Raw genomic sequence first — 20,612 nt, 5'->3', positions numbered from 1 at the left:
ATGGAACATGAATTTCCCTATTAAACGGTGGTAGCTCGCCCAATAGGAATTGTATGGCAGAAACTTAAAACTCACTTCTCCAACCCGGACCAATTTCTCTGTAGGTCTTTGGGCTTGGACGCATGTATTATAAAGTGCGGCAACAGCCTTCTTGTTATTTAATGAATGAGCTTCCTGTTGAAAGACTGGCCTTGGCAAAGTTATTCCACCACTATTTTCTTGGTTTCACTGGGAACAGCACTGGGAACAGCCACTGGCTGACTGACCAGCTACTGGCTGACCATCCACTTCATTCTTTGGACAAACCACAGCACTACTTGCTGTCACATGACAGTTCCGATGATCACCCCCTTAAAGAGGCGACCATTCCTGAATCTGAGGAATTTTGGAAAATCATAGCTTGCACATCTACTATCTCTGCAGCTAGCTCTTTTAGACATCTTGGATGTAGGCTACCAGGTCTTGGGGATTTGTTGGGTTTTAGTCCTTTAAGTTTCTCCAATACCTTTTCTCTACTGATATTGATTTCCCTAATTTCCTCACCCTCTTTAGCTCCTCGGCTATCATCTTTTCTTGTATGGAACTTGTCTCTTCTACTGTGAACATAAGAACGTAAGAACTAGGAGCAGGAGTAGGCCATCTGGCCCCTCGAGCCTGCTGCGCCATTCAATGAGATCATGGCTGATCTTTTGTGGACTCAGCTCCGCTTTCCCGGCCGAACACCATAACCCTTTATTCCTTTATTCTTCAAAAAACTATCTATCTTTATCTTGAAAACATTTAATGAAGGAGCCTCAACTGCTTTACTGGGCAGGGAATTCCATAGATTCACAACCCTTTGGGTGAAGAAGTTCCTCCTAAACTCAGTCCTAAATCTACTTCCCCTTATTTTGAGGCTATGCCCCCTAGTTCTGCTTTCATCCGCCAGTGGAAACAACCTCCCCGCATCTATCCTATCTATTCCCTTCATAATTTTATGTGTTTCTATAAGATCCCCCGCATCCCTCAAAATTCCAACAAGTCTAGTCCCAGTCTACTCAACCTCTCCTCGTAATCCAACCCCCTCAACTCTGGGATTAACCTAGTGAAGATAGGCACAAAATATTCTTTCAATGGGAAATGGATATGCTTTCACTTGGTTAACTAATCTTAGGTTTGCTTTCCTGTAAATCAGTAAGAATGTTGATTTGCAGCCCATTGCAAGGGAATGCCGTGCAATACAAGTGGAAAATGATGCTATCTTTCATTCTAATTATACACTTACAACCCCTGTCTGCCCTGGCAGCAGAATGCAAGGGTGGCTTCAATAGATATGCGAAGATGTTGCAGTTAGCAGCTGTGCCTGAGTATCTCATGAGCCCTCGGAAGAGTAACAGCAATCTACACTCCCAACGGTGCAGCCACTGAGAGCCTTAGTGGAGGCTGCAAGTAGCGGTGCCCTAGGGTGGCGAATAGTGCATAGGTCTTTTTATATATCACATGTCATTAAAACACCAGTCCTATTTTAAATGTGTGTGCAGTGAATGTTCCAGAAGTGGTTGGTGATCTTGCAATATTTGATGACGCGAATCTCAATGTTAGGCATCTGCTGGCTGTAGAAGGATTGGGACAGAGATTGGACATGAATGCAATGCAGGTGATCTGAGATTATGAAGGTAAAGTTCTCCTCAGTGAAGTGCTACTGAACAGCTGTGGCTGCAGGTAACTGATAGTCACTACCTATCCTCTATGTCAGCTGTATTCCCCTCCCGTAGACTCTTTAAATAAAGAGACCCCAAGAAGAGAGACCCTTTTCAGGAAGCCCCCCAGAAGAGAGACTCCTGTCAGGAAACCTCCTCAGAAGAGAGACCCCTGTCAAGAAGCCCCCCCCAGAAGAGAGATTCCTGTCAGAAACCCGCCAGAAGGGAGACCCCAGTCTTGAAGCTAGAGAGCAGTCCAGACAGAGGCAGTGAAAAAAAAATCACTTCTTAACACTCACCTGGGCAATACACCTGCTGGCTCAGGCAGAGGAAGCAGCATCTGTCAATACCTGGAAAGAGAAAACAAGTCAGCTGGGTTTAAACCCCCTCAGATCTTTGATCTGCATGCCATTCATTCATTTATCTTTATTACTGATTTTACTCGGCTGTGACAGCTTCTACACCCCTCCCCCCTGCTGTCAGCATTGTTCCATTTGTCTCCCTTCACAGTTGAGTAAGTGATCAGCTGTGAAACTAACCGCAATGTTTATAAACATCAAGCTTTGATTGACAGTTCCTGGACCACTTCAAACAAAGTTAAGCACTTTCCATTAATCTACCTTTATGATTGTGTGATTTTGAAGTGGCCAACTGTGAAACTAACTGCTAATTCCATAGAAAGGGAGTATTTCTTACTTATTTGTACTCCAGTTACTGCAAGCCATTGCAGCTGGGGGTGCACTTTGCTGTTCCTGTCTGACCCAGCTTGAGTGAGCAATGTTGGGTGAGACAGGGACTTCTGAATCTAATTGTGGAACACTAAATCAAATGCATGCTGTACATGACCTGAAAGCACTTGAGGAAGCAGTGCAAGAGTGAATTTTCTCTATTAAGAAAAATGTGATGTATATATACAATTATTTATAAATATGAAAAATGCCAATAAAAAGATTTGTTAAAAAAAAGAGTGAATTTACTCTTTATTTATCTACTGCCGTGTTAACTTGATAGCAACGTTGGACTTCTTTACTGTAGTTGGACAGAAACTTCAGATAAAATTGAATTAGCTCAGTCCATTAGTTGTAATGTTCTATCCAGTGATAAGTTATAGATTTGTCCCGGTAGCTGCATAGCCCATTACTAACTTAGCGCAGACCGGCAATTGTCCCGGGTGCCTTGGTTTCACCATTTCCTCCATTAACAGAATTTGGAGTAGCTCAGTGTTAGTTTTATTGGACGGAGCATGCAGCAGTGGAGCGTGCCTCAGAGGAACAGGAGGCAGCTCCCCAGGATGGAGAGCTAGCCGCCCAACATGCCGAGGAGGAGGAGGAGGTGCCAAGGAGGCACCACATGAAGCCTCACATGTGCCGACAGGGCCTGCCAGTTGAGGACCTCCGGTCCGGACATGTGGTCGAAGACTCTGGCTGGGCACGGAGACAGTGTGACAAATCTGCCAGATGATGGCACACCTAGCACGGTGGGGGTATGGGGCAGGACACCCACTCCCAGTGGCCGTCAAGGTGACAGTTGTCCAGAACATTTACGCCACATGCACAGGTGCATCTGCGCCATCACGGAGGCCCTACATGCCCAGGCGGCACAATACATCCATTGCAATGTGGACCGAGCCCACCAGGATGCTAGGGCAGCGGGGTTCCTCGCTATCGCCGACAAACGCCAGGTTCAGGGGGTGACGATGGGATGCATGTTCCCCTACGAGCATCTACAGATGACAGGCTGCTCGACACCAACCAAAAGGGGTTTCACCCGATGATCATGCAGCTGATATGTGACCATCAGCTATGCATCAGTCACGTCTACGCCCTATACCCAGGCAGTGTGCATTACCCCTTCATCCTGACACAACTGACGATTCCTGACATGTTCGAGATGCCCCCCCCGCCCCCCGCCCCCCGGCTCCCAGGCTGGGGGATTGGCGCCTGGGCGACAGGGGTTATCCACTGCAGTTTTGGTTGATGATGCCTATCCAGAAGCCACAGACCGACACTGAGACCTCGCACAACACCTCCCATGCAGCGACCAGGGACGTGATTGAGGATGCTTCGGCCTCCTGAAGATGCGGTTCAGGTGCCTGGATGCTGAGATGGTCACCCGCATCGTGGTGGCCTGCTGCGTCTTCCACTACATCACACAGCAGGGGGTGGTGTGCTGGAGGAGGAGTATGAACGCTGTAATGTTCTTGTTGGATGGCCTGATTTATATTACAGGAACATTGGAAGCTAAAGCTATAAATGATTTATTAACATTAATTGTGGGCCAAATATATAAAAAAACAACAGATGAATAACAATATTAACATGCACAACCAAACCCTCACTTCCAGTTTCCCAGTCAGTCTGAAGTAACTTTTTTTTTTGGAAATGTTTTTTATTGAGTTTTCATATTTTATATCCAACAAATTACAAATTATTAGAAAAAGAACACGCAAAAATTAACATGTATATTTACAGGTAAGCATCTTCATAATAACAACTGCGGCCGCCCCCTTTAACCGGCATACATATTTTACATTCCCCAATATGGCCGAGGCACATGTTTATAGGCATTTATTAACAATTTGGTTTTGGGCCTTAGCTTGCCATCAGACTGTCACGTGCGGCTTTGTCCTTCCTTTTTTTTGGGAATAATTTTATTCAAGTTTTCAACAATAAATGTTATCACAACAGAGAAAAATAGTAACCCCTCCCTTCCAAAACAAAAACAATAAATTAACAAGAGAAAGAAATAAGCGTAAAACCATGAACAAACCCCCATAACAAACCCGTAGCCCTCCCCCCCCCGGCTACCTTCCCCGATTCCCGTCCATTTTCCCCTGATTCCTGGCCACCCGACTATTCTTTCTCTTGTTCGTTGGCCACAAACAGGTCCCAGAACAATTGCATGAATGGCTCCCACTTTCTGTGGAAGCCGTCGTCTGACCCTCGGATGGCGAATTTGATTTTCTCCATTTGGAGAGATTCTGAGAGGTCGGACAGCCAGTCTGCAGCTCTGGGCAGTGCTGCTGACAGCCAGCCAAACAGGATTCTACGGCGGGCAATCAGGGAGGAAGAGGCAAGGGCGTCCGCCCTCCTCCCCAGGAATAGATCTGGCTGGTCTGAAACCCCGAAGACTGCCACTATCGGGCATGGCTCCACCCTCACCCCCACCACTTTGGACATAGCCTCGAAGAAGGCTAGGGACAGAAGTCTGAAGTTTTTTCCAACAGACGGTGTTGCTGGTGGCACTGACTGTCTGCCATCTGCGCATTGACATGACAAATGGTGATGGCTGGCAACCTCCTTCCCGGGCTGGGATACAGGGTCAACCGCCTCTCCGGTGTGGTGTGCATCCCGCCACCCCCCCCCCCCCCCCCCCCCCCACGAAAAACAGCGATGGAGAATATGGCAGCTGGCGTCGGTGCGGCGGGGCGGGATTTGCGCCGCCCCCCGGGCATTCTCCAACCCGGCGGGGGGTCGGAGAATCCCGACCTCTGAATTCTCACTGTGTACCCGAACAGGCGCCATAGTGTGGTTACTAGGGGATTTTCACAGTAACTTCATTGCAGTGTTAATATAAGCTGACTTGTGACACTAATAAACATTATTATTATGAGCGTATACTGTCTACAGTCACAGGGTTATTGCAAAACTTTCTAAAGAAAGAGAAAATAAATAATCCTTTAATTCACATTCCACGAGAAACTAAAGAAGCAAAAGCACAGACTTTGAAAGTAAACCCGAGCTAGACTCAGTGTGCGAGAAGGGGCGAATCATGAAGTTAATGCTGGTTAGTAAATACTTACTGGAATGTTGCAGTTCTATGCTTTCTGGTTTTGCAATATTTAATTGAGGATATATTGACCTTGTGGCAGCTGGGAAGTTGCGACAACCTGTGATAAAAGTTTCTAGATTTCTCTTTCTGCTTTTTGTAATCACTTTGCAAGTCTTGCTCCAAGCGTATGTTAACCATTGATTCGTCTTTCTTGTGAAGATGTTGTAATAACAAGTTATATTTTGCTGTAAATAACTGGAAGTTTTACGTTTTGAAACTGAGTGCCAATAACAAGCATGCAGAGACCATGTAATGTTGGATGCTGAGCAAACTCCACCTACACGGCCTCGTCACCGTCATCGACAGCGGTCCCTCAAAATTGAGGATGGCATTGCCCCATTAAGCACTTCTGTGTCAGGCATTTCACTAGTTAGTTACAGCACAAAGCAGCCACCTCAAACACTTCCAAGTCAGGAACAGTTCTTTATTAATCCCCTCCTGAACCAGTTGCAGCAATGTTTGATGATACTTAAGTATACAGATGTCTATACATAATTTTGCATCAAACTATCCATTGGTTCCCAACTATTACGTTTAACTGAATTCTGAGACACCCCTTTTCCCAATCAACATCCAATTTTTAGTAACTTTATGAGCGAAATCCAGCAAGTAATTACCACAGCCAGGTTACGGTGGCCACATCTGGGAAATAGTCTTCTGGTTCAGCGAAGGCGGAAAATGGCTGCTTCTTTCGGGAGACAGCGGTCAGGATTCTCCGTTTCCCACCATTAAGATTGGGAGTCCCAATCAGGCAGAGAATCTGCAGTGGGACAAAATTGGGATTTGCGCCGGGTGGCAAACCGGTCACAAGCTCCGTGCCCGCCCCTCTGGACGTAGCAGGATTCTCGACGGCCCAGCAAGCTTCCTGCCCCAACTGGGCAGGAACAAGCAAGTAGCTCATTAGAGCTATTTTGCGGATCATTGACAGGCAGGACGCGCCATTCACCTGCCAGGTGTGATGCTACGGACCCCCGCCCCCCCCCCCCCCCCCCGCAGAAAGACCCACTGGAGTGAATTGGTGCAAGTCTTGAGGAGTGTGGACTTGGCTGCTTGCTGTCCAAGGAGTGGCAACATGGTAAGTACCCTCCCAACAGTTTCTGTCAGGGTGCTGAGGGAATCCTTCCTGGGAGGTGGTAGTTAGAGGAGCTTGTGCTGTGCTCAAGGGGCTCAGGTCAGGGGTCTTCCCTGAGTCGGGGCTCCTTTGGCTGCTCTCACCAGCTCCAGCCATTAAACCAATTAAACATTCACTCAGTATATAAAAGTTAAAGCTTTTCCATAATACAGTGAAAATGTGCTCATCTGTACACCTGTACACCTATACCATTTAGACAGTCACTCATTATCTCATAAATAGACATCCTTAACAATGAAGTGAAAATGATCTCATCTGCACCCCTAAAGCCTTAAAGAGCAAATCAGTATGTATAATATAATAAAGTGAAAGTGATCCCATCTGTACCCCTAGACCCTTTAAGAACTGTCAGTGTGCCAGATTTAAAGGTCTGTGAGGTGAAGGTGAGAGTTACACCTGTATGTGGTGGAAACCTTTGAAGTGGTTGACACACAGACAATTTAATTTCCTTTTGACGTATTGAAGGCGGTGTGTATGGCTAGGAGGCTGAATGCTTTGAATTGGATCGTTTACATTGAAATTCACACTCCTTTGCCTGCTAAAAGAATTGTGATTGACAGCTCACTGGAACTTCAAAGGGGTGAATCAGATTGTTTATTTTTAAAGTTTTGCAGGGATCCATTAACTCAGAGTAGCAGCTGTTTCTCTAACCGTATTCTTTCAATAGGATTGCCTCTATTCGCGAGGAAAAAGCAGCTGAGAGGCCTTCCCCTTCACTAACTATGAAAACAAAGAAGCCTGCCTGTGATCTGGGGTGGGTGTGGGGGAGGGAGGTTACTGCAGTTAATGGAGATCGGAGTGCTCTTTAAAAATGGTGCTCTGATTTCAGAGGTGCGGGACCTGTTTGAGAAATTAAGTCCCACCCCTCTCAGTTGCAGCGTAGATCCCGGCGTGCCAAGGAACGGCACGGAAAACCCGATTTTTAAAACAAAATTTTCCAAGTGCCACGTAATGGCACGTGAGGGGTGGTCTTAACGGCAACATGACCAGTCCCAATTTTCCACTGGCGGGAGCACTTAAACTCTTGAATGGAGAAGCCCGGCCAATGTCTGCATCTTAATGCAATTCTGATGTTAGCCGTCTCTCTCTCCCTCTTTCTTTAGTTTTCTTTAGCTCGATAGTTGTACTATTTCTTTCCCTTTGATATTATTCTGGAGTTGGCTTTTGGCAGGCATGTGTCCATTTCCTTATCTCTCCAGTTTGTAGTTACCACTTCTGTAGCCCCATTATTTTCTCTAATCACATATGTAAAGTGCTTGTTTTCTACAGATAGGCGAATTCGCATCTCATCATTTTGCCAAACGTCTGCCTCTAATCCACCCCCTGGTTCACTTTGTTTTTTTCTCTTTTTTTTCTCTTAATTTTCCCCAATTCTTAGTAACCATCTGGTGTCCCAACACTGATAACTCATGCATTCCATTCAGCATTCCCTACCCATTACTCTGACTTGATTAATACTGACTGTGTACTATCCTTTGGTCACTTTCTTATAACACATTAAAAAATTCCAAGCTCTTCATTAACAAAAAAGCCATTCACATTATAAATCAATAGAAAAAGTAAGAAAGAAATGACTATTGGAGGGAATAATCTGCTTTGCTATTGGATCAATGGTTAAATGCATTAAGTGGTGTTCTGTTCTGAGCCATTCAAAAACTGAGTTGGTACTGAGGCTCAAAAAGGCCGGTTAGAGTTTCACACAATCTGAATGTTTTTCAGTGGTTTCAGGCTTGAATGTGGAAGCGCAAGAAAGAGCAGAATAGTCTCCTGGAGTGCCCCATGATCAAATGGCAACACCGCCTGATCAATCTCATTCATGAGGTCCCACCTTGAGAGATATACCTGCCCGTTGTATTATCCTCCATTGTTGATAAGGGAGAAGGACAAGAAAGGTGAGCACAGAAAGATGAAACAGATGGAAGCAAGAGGAGATGAAGGAGGGAACGATGTAGAAAATGAGAAACAAGTCAGATCTCAAAATTGATTAATAACTTCTAAACCCTTGACTGAATGAACCTTGAACAGATTGAAGATATAGCAAAATTTAACTTCTAAACCCTTGACTGAATGAACCTTGAACAGATTGAAGATATAACAAAATTTAACTTCTAAACCCTTGACTGAATGAACCTTGAGCAGATTGAAGATATAGCAAAATTTTAAAATATAGATACAAAGAATATTTGAATAAATTAAGCAAAAGAAAATTTCTAAGGCCAATAAAAGAGTTCAGCTAAAGGAAAAAGCAGAGAGAGACGAAATGCAGAAAACCAAATGATGGATCATTATTTGCCCCAAATTATTCTTGTTGACATTCTGACTTGTCTGATTTCAAGCAGAGATGGACAAAGGCCCTCTTCTCTCCCTGTAACCCTGCTTGCTTAAACAAAGGTTTATTTGAATATATCTGAAGTGGGCTGTGTTCTGATAAGTCCTCTTGTGAAATAGAACCCAAACAGGCCAACGTCAGTCTTATCTATCATTCTGCTAAAGTAATCAGTTCTGGACCTTATAAAGGAAAGTGGGAGCACAGAAGCTCTCTCACAAGCCTGCTGCTCAGCTGGTTTGTGACCGAAGTCCCACTACTTCTCTGTTCTTCAATTCACAATTTGGCAAGATGACTTTACTGCATGCTGTTTTACTCTTGGGAATTATTTGTGAGTATTAAACTTAACTTCAGATACATTCACTTAAAACAGACATGTATCATGGATTCAAGTATATCTGCTATAAGCATTTAGTTCTTTACATGAGAAAAACAAAATTTGCTCCAATAGTGCAGAATCAATATGGTGCAAGTGTAGAAGACCATTGTAAACTCACTGGAGATCTTTTAAAGTATCAAGAAAAAGAGCTCGCAACTGCGAGGTGAAGAGTTAAAATTTAAGGTTCAACAGTTAACTGCTTTCAAACTCAGGAGGAGAAAAGGAATTCAATGGGCTTCATTCTCTAATTTTTAACTCTCTTGACAATAAGTCCCAGGAAATATATTTATGGAATAGATTTTGTAGATTGAGACGGAAATTCTGTGCAATGCAAACAGAATGTAAACCAACCAGAGCGGTGAATGAAAATGGTAGCGGGGCGATCAGAAATGGTTATTTGTTCTGTATCAGAATAAATGTTTTGGATACAGATCCTTTTCCCAGTTCTAATGAAGGGTTTACTACCCAGAAAACGTAATCTTTTATTTTTTTGGATGCCAACTGAACTTCCAAAATGTTCTGGTTTTAATTGCAGCATTTGTAGCGATTTTCCTGTTTTTCTCCACAGCTTGAATATATATTCTTGTTTCAATTTCTGTATGCTTCAAAATTACTACCTCAAAGGAGGTGTTGGGATGTCATTATGTCGGGACTTCTGGACACCTCCCAGGGAAAAATAACATTTATAACATTAGGAAGAATTACTTTATTATAAATCACTGATATGTTCTTGGAACAACGCATCAAAATTCCATAATCTCTATTTATTGTATTGCAATGCATTAAAAAAAATTGTTACTCTGCTTAAACTGGGATGGTACAATGCATGAATTTTCCATAGTCAGACCTGTGACCAACTGAAAATAATGTTACGGGAAGGTCTGCAGTTTCAGATATGATTAAGGCTGAAAAGGAGAGAAAGCAATGAAATTTATGATTAAGTGGTGCCACGTTTGGGGTTTGAAAGCTTATATATTGCAGGAACAATGGAAGATTAAGGGAGGTAAAAAGATTTGTAGTTTGGAAATTCCACAAAGAAATCGAGCTCGGGAAGATAAATTTTGATTCCAAAGTTGGAGATTTTCCTTTTGTACTATGTATGTGCGACAAAATGTTACAAAGTGATAGGTTTACAAGTGTGGGAAATCTGTCTCTATAGATTGAATGAAGAGAGCTGGAAGTGAGTATGATAGAATACATGGATCTTAGAATGAACAAGAGAGTTCAGAAGTGCACTGATGATAATGGTGGAGCAGTTGGAAATGCTTCACAGATTATCTACAAGGAACAGGAAAATGAAACACAATAGATCTTCAACTTCTTGGAGTTTTTACCTGCAGTTGAACACTTCCCTCAAGTGATTGAATCATTTTGGTCGAGTCCTCAGTGGAGCTGATTGTTTCAGAACTGGCAGTGGGGCCACGGTGGAACAGTGGTTAGCGCTGCTGCCTTACAGCTCCAGGGTCCCGGGTTCAATTCTGGCCTCAGGTGACTGTTTGGGTTTACACTTTCTCCCCATGTCTGCATGGGTTTGCTCCGGGTGTTCTAGTTTCCTCCCACAGTCCAAAGATGTGCAGGTTAGGTGGATTGGCCATGCTAAAATTGCCCCTCAGTATCCAAAAGGTGAGGTGGGGTTACAAGGTTATGTGGATAGGGTGGAGGGATGGGCTTAAGTAGGGTGCTCTTTCCAAGGGCCAGTGCAAACTCGATGGGCCGAATGGCCTCTGTAATGGCACTGTAAATTCTATGATTCTATGAATGAACTTGAAGGGCCAAATAGCCCTTCTTGATTCAATTTCATATGAAAAAGTAATTACATGACATGGGACAATTGGGCTGACAGATCTTTTGGTGACAGCTGACTAAAGATAATCTGATTTAGGCACAACATTTACATTACCGTCTTTAACCACTCTCAGTACCACATACAACATTCAGCTGGTCTCTAAAGCTGAGGCATTTCATTATGAACACGCAATGAAACAATGGCAATGTTAGAAGTAGGAACGCAAGTTAATGAGGACGTTAAAAGAAAGGCACTGGAGCGCATTTCAAGAATGATGGAATTGAAAAGTAGGGACATGACATTAAACTGTGAACTTTTGTTAGACTACACTTAGTGAACATATTATAAATGTAACCATGAATTTAAATCATAGATATAAACCATATTATATGGTTTCCATATAATTAAAAGGATTCAGGCACTGGAGAAGTGTTTCCACTAGCGGGACAGACCAGAGCTAGGGTCATAAATAATCACCAGCAAATACAGAATTCAGGAGCAACTTCTTCATCTAGAAAGTGAGTAGAATGTGGATCTTGCCACCACAAGGAAAGGTTGAGATGATGCAATAGATGTATTAAGGGGAGGCTAGATAAGTACCGGAGTGGGAATGGAACAGAAGGATAAGATCATGTGCTTAGATGTAGAAGGGTAGGTTCATCACCTCCAGAGATTTGAGCATCTAAATTATGCTGTACGTAAAGTGCTACATTGTTCAAGTACTCCATTTTGGAATAGATTCCATCTGCTCTTGTGATAAATGTGAAACACAGCATTCCACTATTCGTAGAAGAGCAGGAGAGTTCTTCCAGTCTCTCAAACAACATCACTTTTAATACTTACCTCATTGCTGTTTGTGGAATAATTGATCATGATATATTACATTACTTACATTATAACATGGCTACCTCAAAAATAATTAATTAGGTGGTATAAAATGTAAAATGTCATCCTTTCTGAGTTGAGTTTTATAAAAACATATATAAATAGATTCTGCAGCCTACCACACACGAGAGGATATAGCCTAATATGCTACCTGAAAACTTGAATGCATATGGGCTCCCCACCTTCATAAATAGATGTATTCAGTTCAAGACTAGGGAAGTTATACTGAACCTGCATAAAACTTTGGATAGGCCACTACTAGAGTATTGTATCCACTCCTGGTCATTAACCTCTAGAGGATGTGAGAGACCTCGAGAGGGTGTAGAGGGGATTTACCAGAATGGTTCCTGGGATATGGGATTTGAGGTACAAAGTTAGGTTGGAGATACTGCGGTTCTCCTTGGAGCAAAGCAGTTTGATATTTAATGTGAGGTTTGATAGAGGTATGCAAGCTTTTGACAGGTTTGACAAAGAAGACAAAGGATAGCTGTTCCAATTAACTGATGTGTGTGTGTGTGTGTGTGTACCTATGCTGGTTTTGAGGAAGAACATTTTTATACAGTGAGTGGTAATGACCTAGAGGGTGCTGCCCACAAGGTGATCGAAGCTGAGATGATGAAAGAAATGGATGGCCATTTGAGGGGAGTAAACTTTCAGGGCTGTGGGGACAGCGAGGTGGAATGGGATTGTTTAGATTGCTCTTCAGAAAGTAGGCATGGACTCGTTGGGCTGAATGGTGTCTTTCCATGTCATAACAACTGCGTGACTCTATAAATCGGTATGTCATAACCTGGGACTTCTTTTGCTATTTCAAATAAGCTCTGTCTCGGAAGGATGCAGAACCTCTCTGACATGCTGTAAACTGCCTGTAGGCATAACATTGCTCCAAGCTGCTGTCTCCAACCCAACAATGCCAAAGGATGATTTAGTTTGTCCAATTATCAGTTGAACTGCTGATGCATAAATCTCCATTTCAAACTGTTCTCATTTGAAGAGCATGAAACTACAGCCTCTGTTGTGGAAGCTCCAACTCTTTGTCCAATTGTTACTGACCGTTTGTTTATGACTTTAGCATAAAGCTTAGTGATGATTACTTAAGTGTTATCCTCTCTCCTATGGTATCACACTGTTTCCTCTGAATATCACTATGCTCTCTCATTTTATGTATAATTATGTTCCTCTCTCTTTGATAATCATCTCTCTTCTGTGAAATCTACTATTTCCTTTCTCTCTCCAGTATAATCTGTCTCCTATCTCCTGAGTAACACTTCCTCTATCACTCATATCTTGCTGTTTTCTCTGTCTGTACAACTACCGTCTTATTCTCAATCTTTCCTTTTTACTCACTGCTAGATTCCACTGTGCTCTCCCTCCTGCATAACTACTGCTTCTCTCTCTTATAAATACCGTCCACTTTCCAGGATAAACGTTGTGCTTCATTTCTCTTCCTGTCATATAATCACTAAAAAGAAAACATGCAGCAGTGTCAGCTGTGGCACTGCTGGTAGCCCTCTTGCCTCTGAATCATAAGATGGACTCACTGAAGCCACACAATCACAATGCATTTTCTCTCTATATAATCAGTTTTTATCCCCCTCTGTCTTGTGTGCATTTACCCGTCTACTTTCTCATGTACATCGTTGTCATTTCTCCTCTAATTATGATGCACTCTATACATAAATGCTATTCCTCGCCTGTCACATTTTGGCTCATCTTCCCTCCATCTTTTAGAACATAGAACATACGGTGCAGAAGGAGGCCATGTGGCCCATCGAGTATGCACCGACCCACTCAAGCCCTCACTTCCACCCCATCCCCGCAACCCAACAACCCTTCTAACCTTTTTGGACACTAAGGGCAATTTAGCATGGCCAATCCACCTAACCTGCACATCTTTGAACTGTTGTTTATACACTCTCCTTCTCTCTTCTGTGTTAATGTGTTTTGCCTTCTATTATCAATGCAATTGCTCTTCCTCTGTCCACTGCATAATAAGTGTGTTTTCATTTTTCTGCTTTTGTACAAGTGCTGGCCTCTCTCTTGCTCTTGTATGATTAACCATGGTAATGCAGTGGTTAGCACTGTGGCTTCACAGAGCCAGGGGTCCTAGGTTCAATTTCTGGCTTGTGTCACTGACTATGTGGAGTCTGCACGTTCTCCCTATGTCTGCATGGGTTTCCTCCAGGTGCTCTCGAAGACATGCTATTAGGTCATTTGGACATTCTGAATTCTCCCTGAATAGGCCCTGGAATGTGGGCTGGGATTCTCCCCTACCCGGCGGGGTGGGGGGTCCCGGCGGGACGGAGTGGCGTGAACCACTCTGCCGTCGGGCCTCCCCAAAGTTGTGAAATTCTCTGCACCTTTAGGGGCTAGGCCCGCGCCGGAGTGGTTTCCGTTTCGCCAGCCGGCGCAAATGGCCTTTGGCGCCCCGCCAGCCGGGGCCGAAAGAAAGGCCTTCGCCGGCCGGTGGAAGTCCGCGCATGCGCCGGAGTGTCAGGGGCTGCTGACGTCATACCGGCACATGCGCAGGGGAGGGGGTCTCTTTCGCCCCCGCCATGGTGAAGGCCATGGCGGGGGCAAAAGGAAAAGAGTGTCCCCACGGCGCAGGCCCGCCCGCCGATCGGTGGCACCCGATTGCGGGCCAGGCCACCGTGGGGGCACCCTATGGGGTCAGATCGCCCCTCACCCCCCACCCCCAGGACCCCGGAGCCCGCCCGCGCCGCCAATCCCACCTGTACCAGAGGTGGTTTAAATCACGCCGGTGGGAAAGGCCTGTCAGCCTTTCGGCAAATATCGGGGTGCGGAGAATTCGGGACACGCCGGGGGCGGGATGGATGCCGGCCCCGGGCGAGGGGGTCGGAGAATTCCGCCCGTTGTGACTAGAGGCTTTTCACAGTAACTTCATTGCAGTGTTAATTTAAGCCTACTGGTGACAATAAAGATTATTATTATTATCATAATTTACTGTTCGCTTGCTCCTGCATAATTTATGCCCTTCCTCACTCACTATATGATCACACTTACATTTCTCTGGTCAATCATTGTTTCCACTTTCTCCTGTATAATTTGTGACCTTCCTACCTCTTTCCTGTATTATTGATGTTTTCCCTCACTCACCCTTCCCGAGCCCTTCCACATGCTAACCTTTCTCCCTGCCCTCTATTGTACCATCACTGTGCTATCTCTTTTACAATCATTGTGCTCTCTCTCTCTCTCCTTTACAATCATCATGCTCTCGACCCATTCAATCACTGTGTTCTCTCCCCTGCACGCTGGTTGCCCTTACTCTTTGGACCTATAGAGCATGATGCTTCTTTCCCTCTTCATGATTACTGTGCTTTCACTTCGCTATATTACAGCTGTGATTGCTTCACCTGCTGTATAATTGCTGGTGTCTCTCTATCTTTCCCTTGAACATCACTGTCCAGTATCTGTACAACTATCATACCTCTGTTCCAGGATTGCTGCACTGTTTCTCCCTGTACAATTGCTGACTGACATTCATTTTATTTTTCCTTAGCCCTTTCATTTGCTGCTAACTCAGCTATCAGATGGTGTACAGTTTCTGCACCAGAGAAACAAAAATGCAATGAATTGAAAAGTAAAATGGCCACAGACTACCCCGAATTCAGTTGCATTAGCAAGGAAAGCCCTGAAAGCTGTGTGAATGCTATTAAGGTAGGCCTTGATTTTATTTAGACTTGGACATGGGCAGAATTTACTGGCCGTTCACGCCGACGGTGCATTCCAGTCCCACCGACAGCGCATGGGTTTCCTGGCGACGAGGGGTGCAGTCAACAGGAAATTCCATTGACAACGGCGGGACCGGAAAATCCCGCTGGCGGGCCGCCTTCGCCGCTGAAAACATGCGGCGGGTTGGTCGGTAAATCCCGCCCAGAGATTGTAAACAAATTATTTTGTTGCAGGATTGTCAGTCTAATCTGAACAATTAACCTGGTGGATGTAAGTCAATAGAAACATCATAAATCCTGGAAAAATTGCACAGTTGCCTCCATCACATGTATTGTGCCAAATTTTGCTCTGGGGAATCCTACCTAATTGACTGGGTTACTGGTATAAACAAAGATTTGGTGCTGGCTTTGACGTTTAAAATATTTGATTGGTACAACCAAATTCCAAAACAACCTCCGACGTATTCTAATCCCACTTCCCAGCACTTAGCCCACAGCCTTGTTTACTTTGGCATCGCAAGCGCACATCTAAATACTTCTTAAATGTTATGAGGGTCTCTGCCTCCACCACCCATTCAAGCAGCGAGTTCCAAACTCCCACCACCCTTTGGGTGGAAAGCTTTTTCCTCACATCCCCTCCTGCCCGTTACCTTAAATCTTATGGACTGTCTTTGGATTGTGGGAGAAAACTGGAGCACCTGGAGGATACCCACACAGACACAGGAATAATGAGCAAATTCCACAGAGACAAGGCTGGCATTGAACCCGGATACCTGGTGTTGAGGTAGCAGTGCTAACCACTGTGCCATCATGTCCCACTTGTTACTTCCATCACCACCTGCAGCAGTCCCAGTCTGGCAGATATGTTCTTCAGGATATGATTAGCTTGGTCAGTAGTGGTACTGCCGAGCCAAGCGTGACGATGGACATTGAAGTCCTCCCACTCAGAGGTCATGCTATACATTTACTCTCAATGCCTCCTTCAATTCGTTTTCAAATTGAAGGAATATTGTTTCCATCAGCTGAGGAAGCATAGTGCATGGTAATCAGCAGCATGCGCTCATGCCCAGAGAGTTCATAGGTTCCAGAGTCAACATTTAGACTTCCAGTGGTGCTTCCTCCTGAAGGATATCACTGTGCTGCCTCCTCTGGTGGCTTCGCCCAGCTGAGATTACAGGCCAAGTCCAGCAATCGCGGAGCTGTCTGTGATCTTGGTCATAAGATTCAGTGAGTTTGACTACATCAGACTGTTACTTGACTAGTCAGTGGGTAGCTCTCCATATTTTGACAAAAGACCCTACTGCCACTATCATTAGTAAAGGGGGCTGACTGGGCCTCATGTGTCGTTCATAAATTCCGTGCCTATGTGCATGTTTGGTGATCCCTGTGGTTTTGCTATTGCAGCCAGTGCATGGGAACATCATCAAATGCACGTTCCCCTCCAGGTCACACCCTATCCCGACTTGGAATGATATGTAACTCTCACGAGGCCAAAACTCTGAAACTCTCTCCCTAACAGCACTATGGGTGTGCCTGCACCACATGGATTGCAGCAGTTCAAGAAGGCAGTTCACCACCATCTTCTCAAGGGCTGGCAATAAATGCTGGCCTTTCTAGTGACACTCACACTGCATGAACAAATTAAAACATTTTTAAAAATTGGCCAACATAAAGGGCATTTCTAAAGTTGTAAAGAAAAAAACACCATTTAATGAAGAACAGCAAGGAATTAAAAACAGGTGTCAATGTTTTGAATGTTAAGTTTAAAAAATAAAATCAGAGATTGGGCAGTATTTCACCCCAAGAGGATTCTCAGTACAGCATGAGGTAACTTAAAAAAAAAGATGGATGAAAGTTTGAATGGGGTATCAGCCCAAATAAATAAATTTACAAGAAGAAGCGAGTGAAGTGAAACAAGAATAGAAACAAAGCTGAATATGCTATGGTGTGTTCACATTTAAAAACAAAGCTTGAAAAATCAGAGATATGTTTATCAAGAAGCTCATTAGGCTTATGATCAAATAGAAGAGGATGCAAGAACTCACAGAAGCAGTCAAAGGAATGGGGTTAACGTACCAGTCAATCTATATATCTCAGTGAAAAGGACATGTTTGCGGAAACCTGAGAGTGAATTATCGTGGATTATAGAAGGAGACCAATATAATAATGTTCAGGATTACTGGAGACCCAGGAAAGGGAGGGTGGTGACAAGATCAGCACCGATGGCACAGAGAAAATGCAGCAATGAACGGGTTCTGGTTGGATAAAATATTAGAAAGGGTGCAGCGGCTTGTGAAGTTACAGAGTGTACAGGAATGAGAAGATACCAGGCACTGGTCCATAGTGCAGAAATAGAGGTCGCAAAAGATCAGAGAAAAGTTGTTTCCCAATTGAAAGGCACATGGTCACTGCAGCTGTCAAAAAGGTGGACACCCATGTATATGACGATGACAATAGCTGTAGAATGGTGAACTTGAAGCAAAACAGTTCACGCTGAAAGTGTGAATTCTGAAAGTGGGCTTTTTCTGGTACTATGAAAGGTTTGCGCACATAACTTACACTGCCTTCTGTAAGTTACACTGTCTTGCACAACTCAGGTCAATGTGTCAATTTGGAATATGTATGAGTATTGCTACCTCACTGCACTTAGATCAATACATCCCATTATTGAGGATTTCAGGATAAAATTAGAGGGAAAAACAGGTAAAGTCCTCGGTTATTGCATTCTTTGAAAAGAAGGAGACCTTCTATTAATAAACTACATATTTCTCATTCTCAGTCTGGTCAAGCAGATGCTATAACTTTGGATGGTGGCGATATATACAAGGGAGGTCTTTTGCCATCACCACGACTGAAACCAATTGCAGCTGAAAATATCACAGGTAAATCGCTCATGAAGTGCTGTCAACAAAACTGTTACGAAAAAAGGGACTGCTATCACTTTATTTATAATGGACTAGTTACTCAATGTTCATCTCAGCTATGAATCCGCTACCATTATCTGTTGTATACATTGCCCTGGCCACGCTTAATGCATTGTCACTGGCTGATTACACAAAAAGATACAAATGTCATAGAATCATTGAACCCTACAGCGCAGAAGGAGGCCATTTGGCCCACTGAGTCTGCACTGACCCTCTGAAAGAACACCCTACCCAGACCCAATCTCTCATGGTACAGTCTAAATTTTGAGTACATCGGAACCGCAACTCACCCAACCTTTGGACACTGAGGGGTAATTTGGCATGACCAATCCAACTAATCTACACATCTTTGGACTGTGGGAGGAAACCAGAGCACTCGGAGGAAACCCTCGCTGACACTGGGAGAATGTGCAAACTCCACAGACAGTTACCCGAGGTTGGATTCGAACCCAGGTCCCCGGCGCTGTGAGGCAGCAGTGCTAATCACTGTGCCTCCGTGCCGTCTGTTTTGGATCTTTTGCAGCTTTACCAGCAAGAAATATTCTGATTGGAAGTAGCATCTCCAATTAATGAAGTATCCACCATTTGGTGTGTCGAATAATTATTACTTGTGGAACTTATTCTGTTTAAATATTTCACATAGATTCAGATTCTGACATGAAGTGCATGGCTTCTGATCCCAGTCTTTGGGCGCGATTCTCCGCACTCACGAAGGGGCGGAGAATAGCGGGCGGAGCAAATTTTTACCACGACGCTGGTCCGACGCCCCCCCCCCCCCCCCCCCACGCCCGCCCCCTGACACGAATCGCTGCTCGCTGTTTTTTTACGGCGAGCAGCGATTCTCCCCTGGCCGATGGGCCGATTTCCAAGGCCTTTACGGCCGTTTTCATGATTTTTAATACACCTGCTATACCAGTTCGTGAAAACGGCCGCAAAGTGCCGTTCTGCACAACCATGCCACCGATTGGCACGGCCAATTCCCGCGCACTCTTTCTCCCTCCGCCGCCCTGCAGGATAAGTCCGTGGGGCGGCTGAGGGGCATTACGGACCGCGCATGCGCGGGTCTGACGCATATGCGCGGATGACGTCATCCGCGCATGCGCGGGTTGGAGCCGTCCAATCCATGCATGCGCGGCTGACGTCATCAAATGCGTCAGCCGTCGCTAACTTTGGCGCGCGGGCTTAGCGAAATTCGTTAAGCCCGCGATGCCAGAGTTCACGGGGCCGCGATGCTAGCCCCGACCGGGGAGCAGAATCGGGTCCCGGTAGGGGGCGCGGAGGCTGCCGTGAAAGACGGCCGGTTTCGTGGCAGCCTTCACGACTCTCCGCCTTTGCGGAGAATCGCGCCCTTTATGTTTATTAACAATACTATTGTATTTTGGATTGGTGGGCTTGTGTCAAAGTTTCCTCGAAGATTTGTACATCTATCGAATGTCTGATGCACCCTGATCCTGTCCCTGCACTTGGAATGTGATCTGATTGGTGCCCTAATATGGACTTCTTCAGCTGAAGACAACTTACAAGTTTCTGGCTGTGTCATTCAAAGAGTTTCAGTTGGTTTATCGTAAATGGTAGGCTCCATTTTAGCAACCCGATTCCTTTAAGAATCTCCCATGGTACAGTCTAAATTTTGCGTATATCAGAACATGCTTCACAAATTACTGGCCCCACTAAGGGCACTAGATCTAGAGGGACTGAACAAGAACATTAACCACAATCACCTTCTCATAAAGCATGCCGACAGTTGGGTCGCTTTTCAGAGTAACATTTCAAAATTGTAGTTCTGTCTGGCCTCAGAACCTTTTAACAACTTTCAACAAATAACTGGAAAATGATAAAACCTTATTTCGAGTGATCTGTGAGTATTTAGTATTTAGAGGCCCTTTCTACAATGAACTCAATTAGCCCCTCTCCTGTGTGAAAGCTTGCTCCACAGGTACCTCAGTCACCTGAGATAGCAGCTCCCTCCTCCTCCCAC

At 44.6% G+C, this 20,612-nt stretch overlaps 1 protein-coding gene across 1 annotated transcript in view; it reads left to right on the top strand.

Annotated features, from left to right (window-relative positions):
* The first annotated feature begins 9,113 nt into the window (after nt 1-9,113).
* The window catches only part of LOC119975608, a 147,383-nt gene continuing 135,884 nt past the window's right edge, over nt 9,114-20,612 (top strand). Inside the window, exons 1-3 of the mRNA XM_038815396.1 lie at nt 9,114-9,299; nt 15,539-15,696; nt 18,490-18,592. Coding sequence (XP_038671324.1) covers nt 9,260-9,299; nt 15,539-15,696; nt 18,490-18,592 — 301 coding nt within the window. The 5' untranslated portion in view covers nt 9,114-9,259. The remainder of the gene's footprint in view (nt 9,300-15,538; nt 15,697-18,489; nt 18,593-20,612) is intronic.

The sequence above is a fragment of the Scyliorhinus canicula genome, chromosome 13 (genome assembly GCF_902713615.1).
Source record: "Scyliorhinus canicula chromosome 13, sScyCan1.1, whole genome shotgun sequence".
Classification (NCBI taxonomy): domain Eukaryota; kingdom Metazoa; phylum Chordata; class Chondrichthyes; order Carcharhiniformes; family Scyliorhinidae; genus Scyliorhinus; species Scyliorhinus canicula.
Note: the sequence above shows the minus strand (reverse complement) of the source record. Positions and strands in the feature narration are given on the sequence as shown.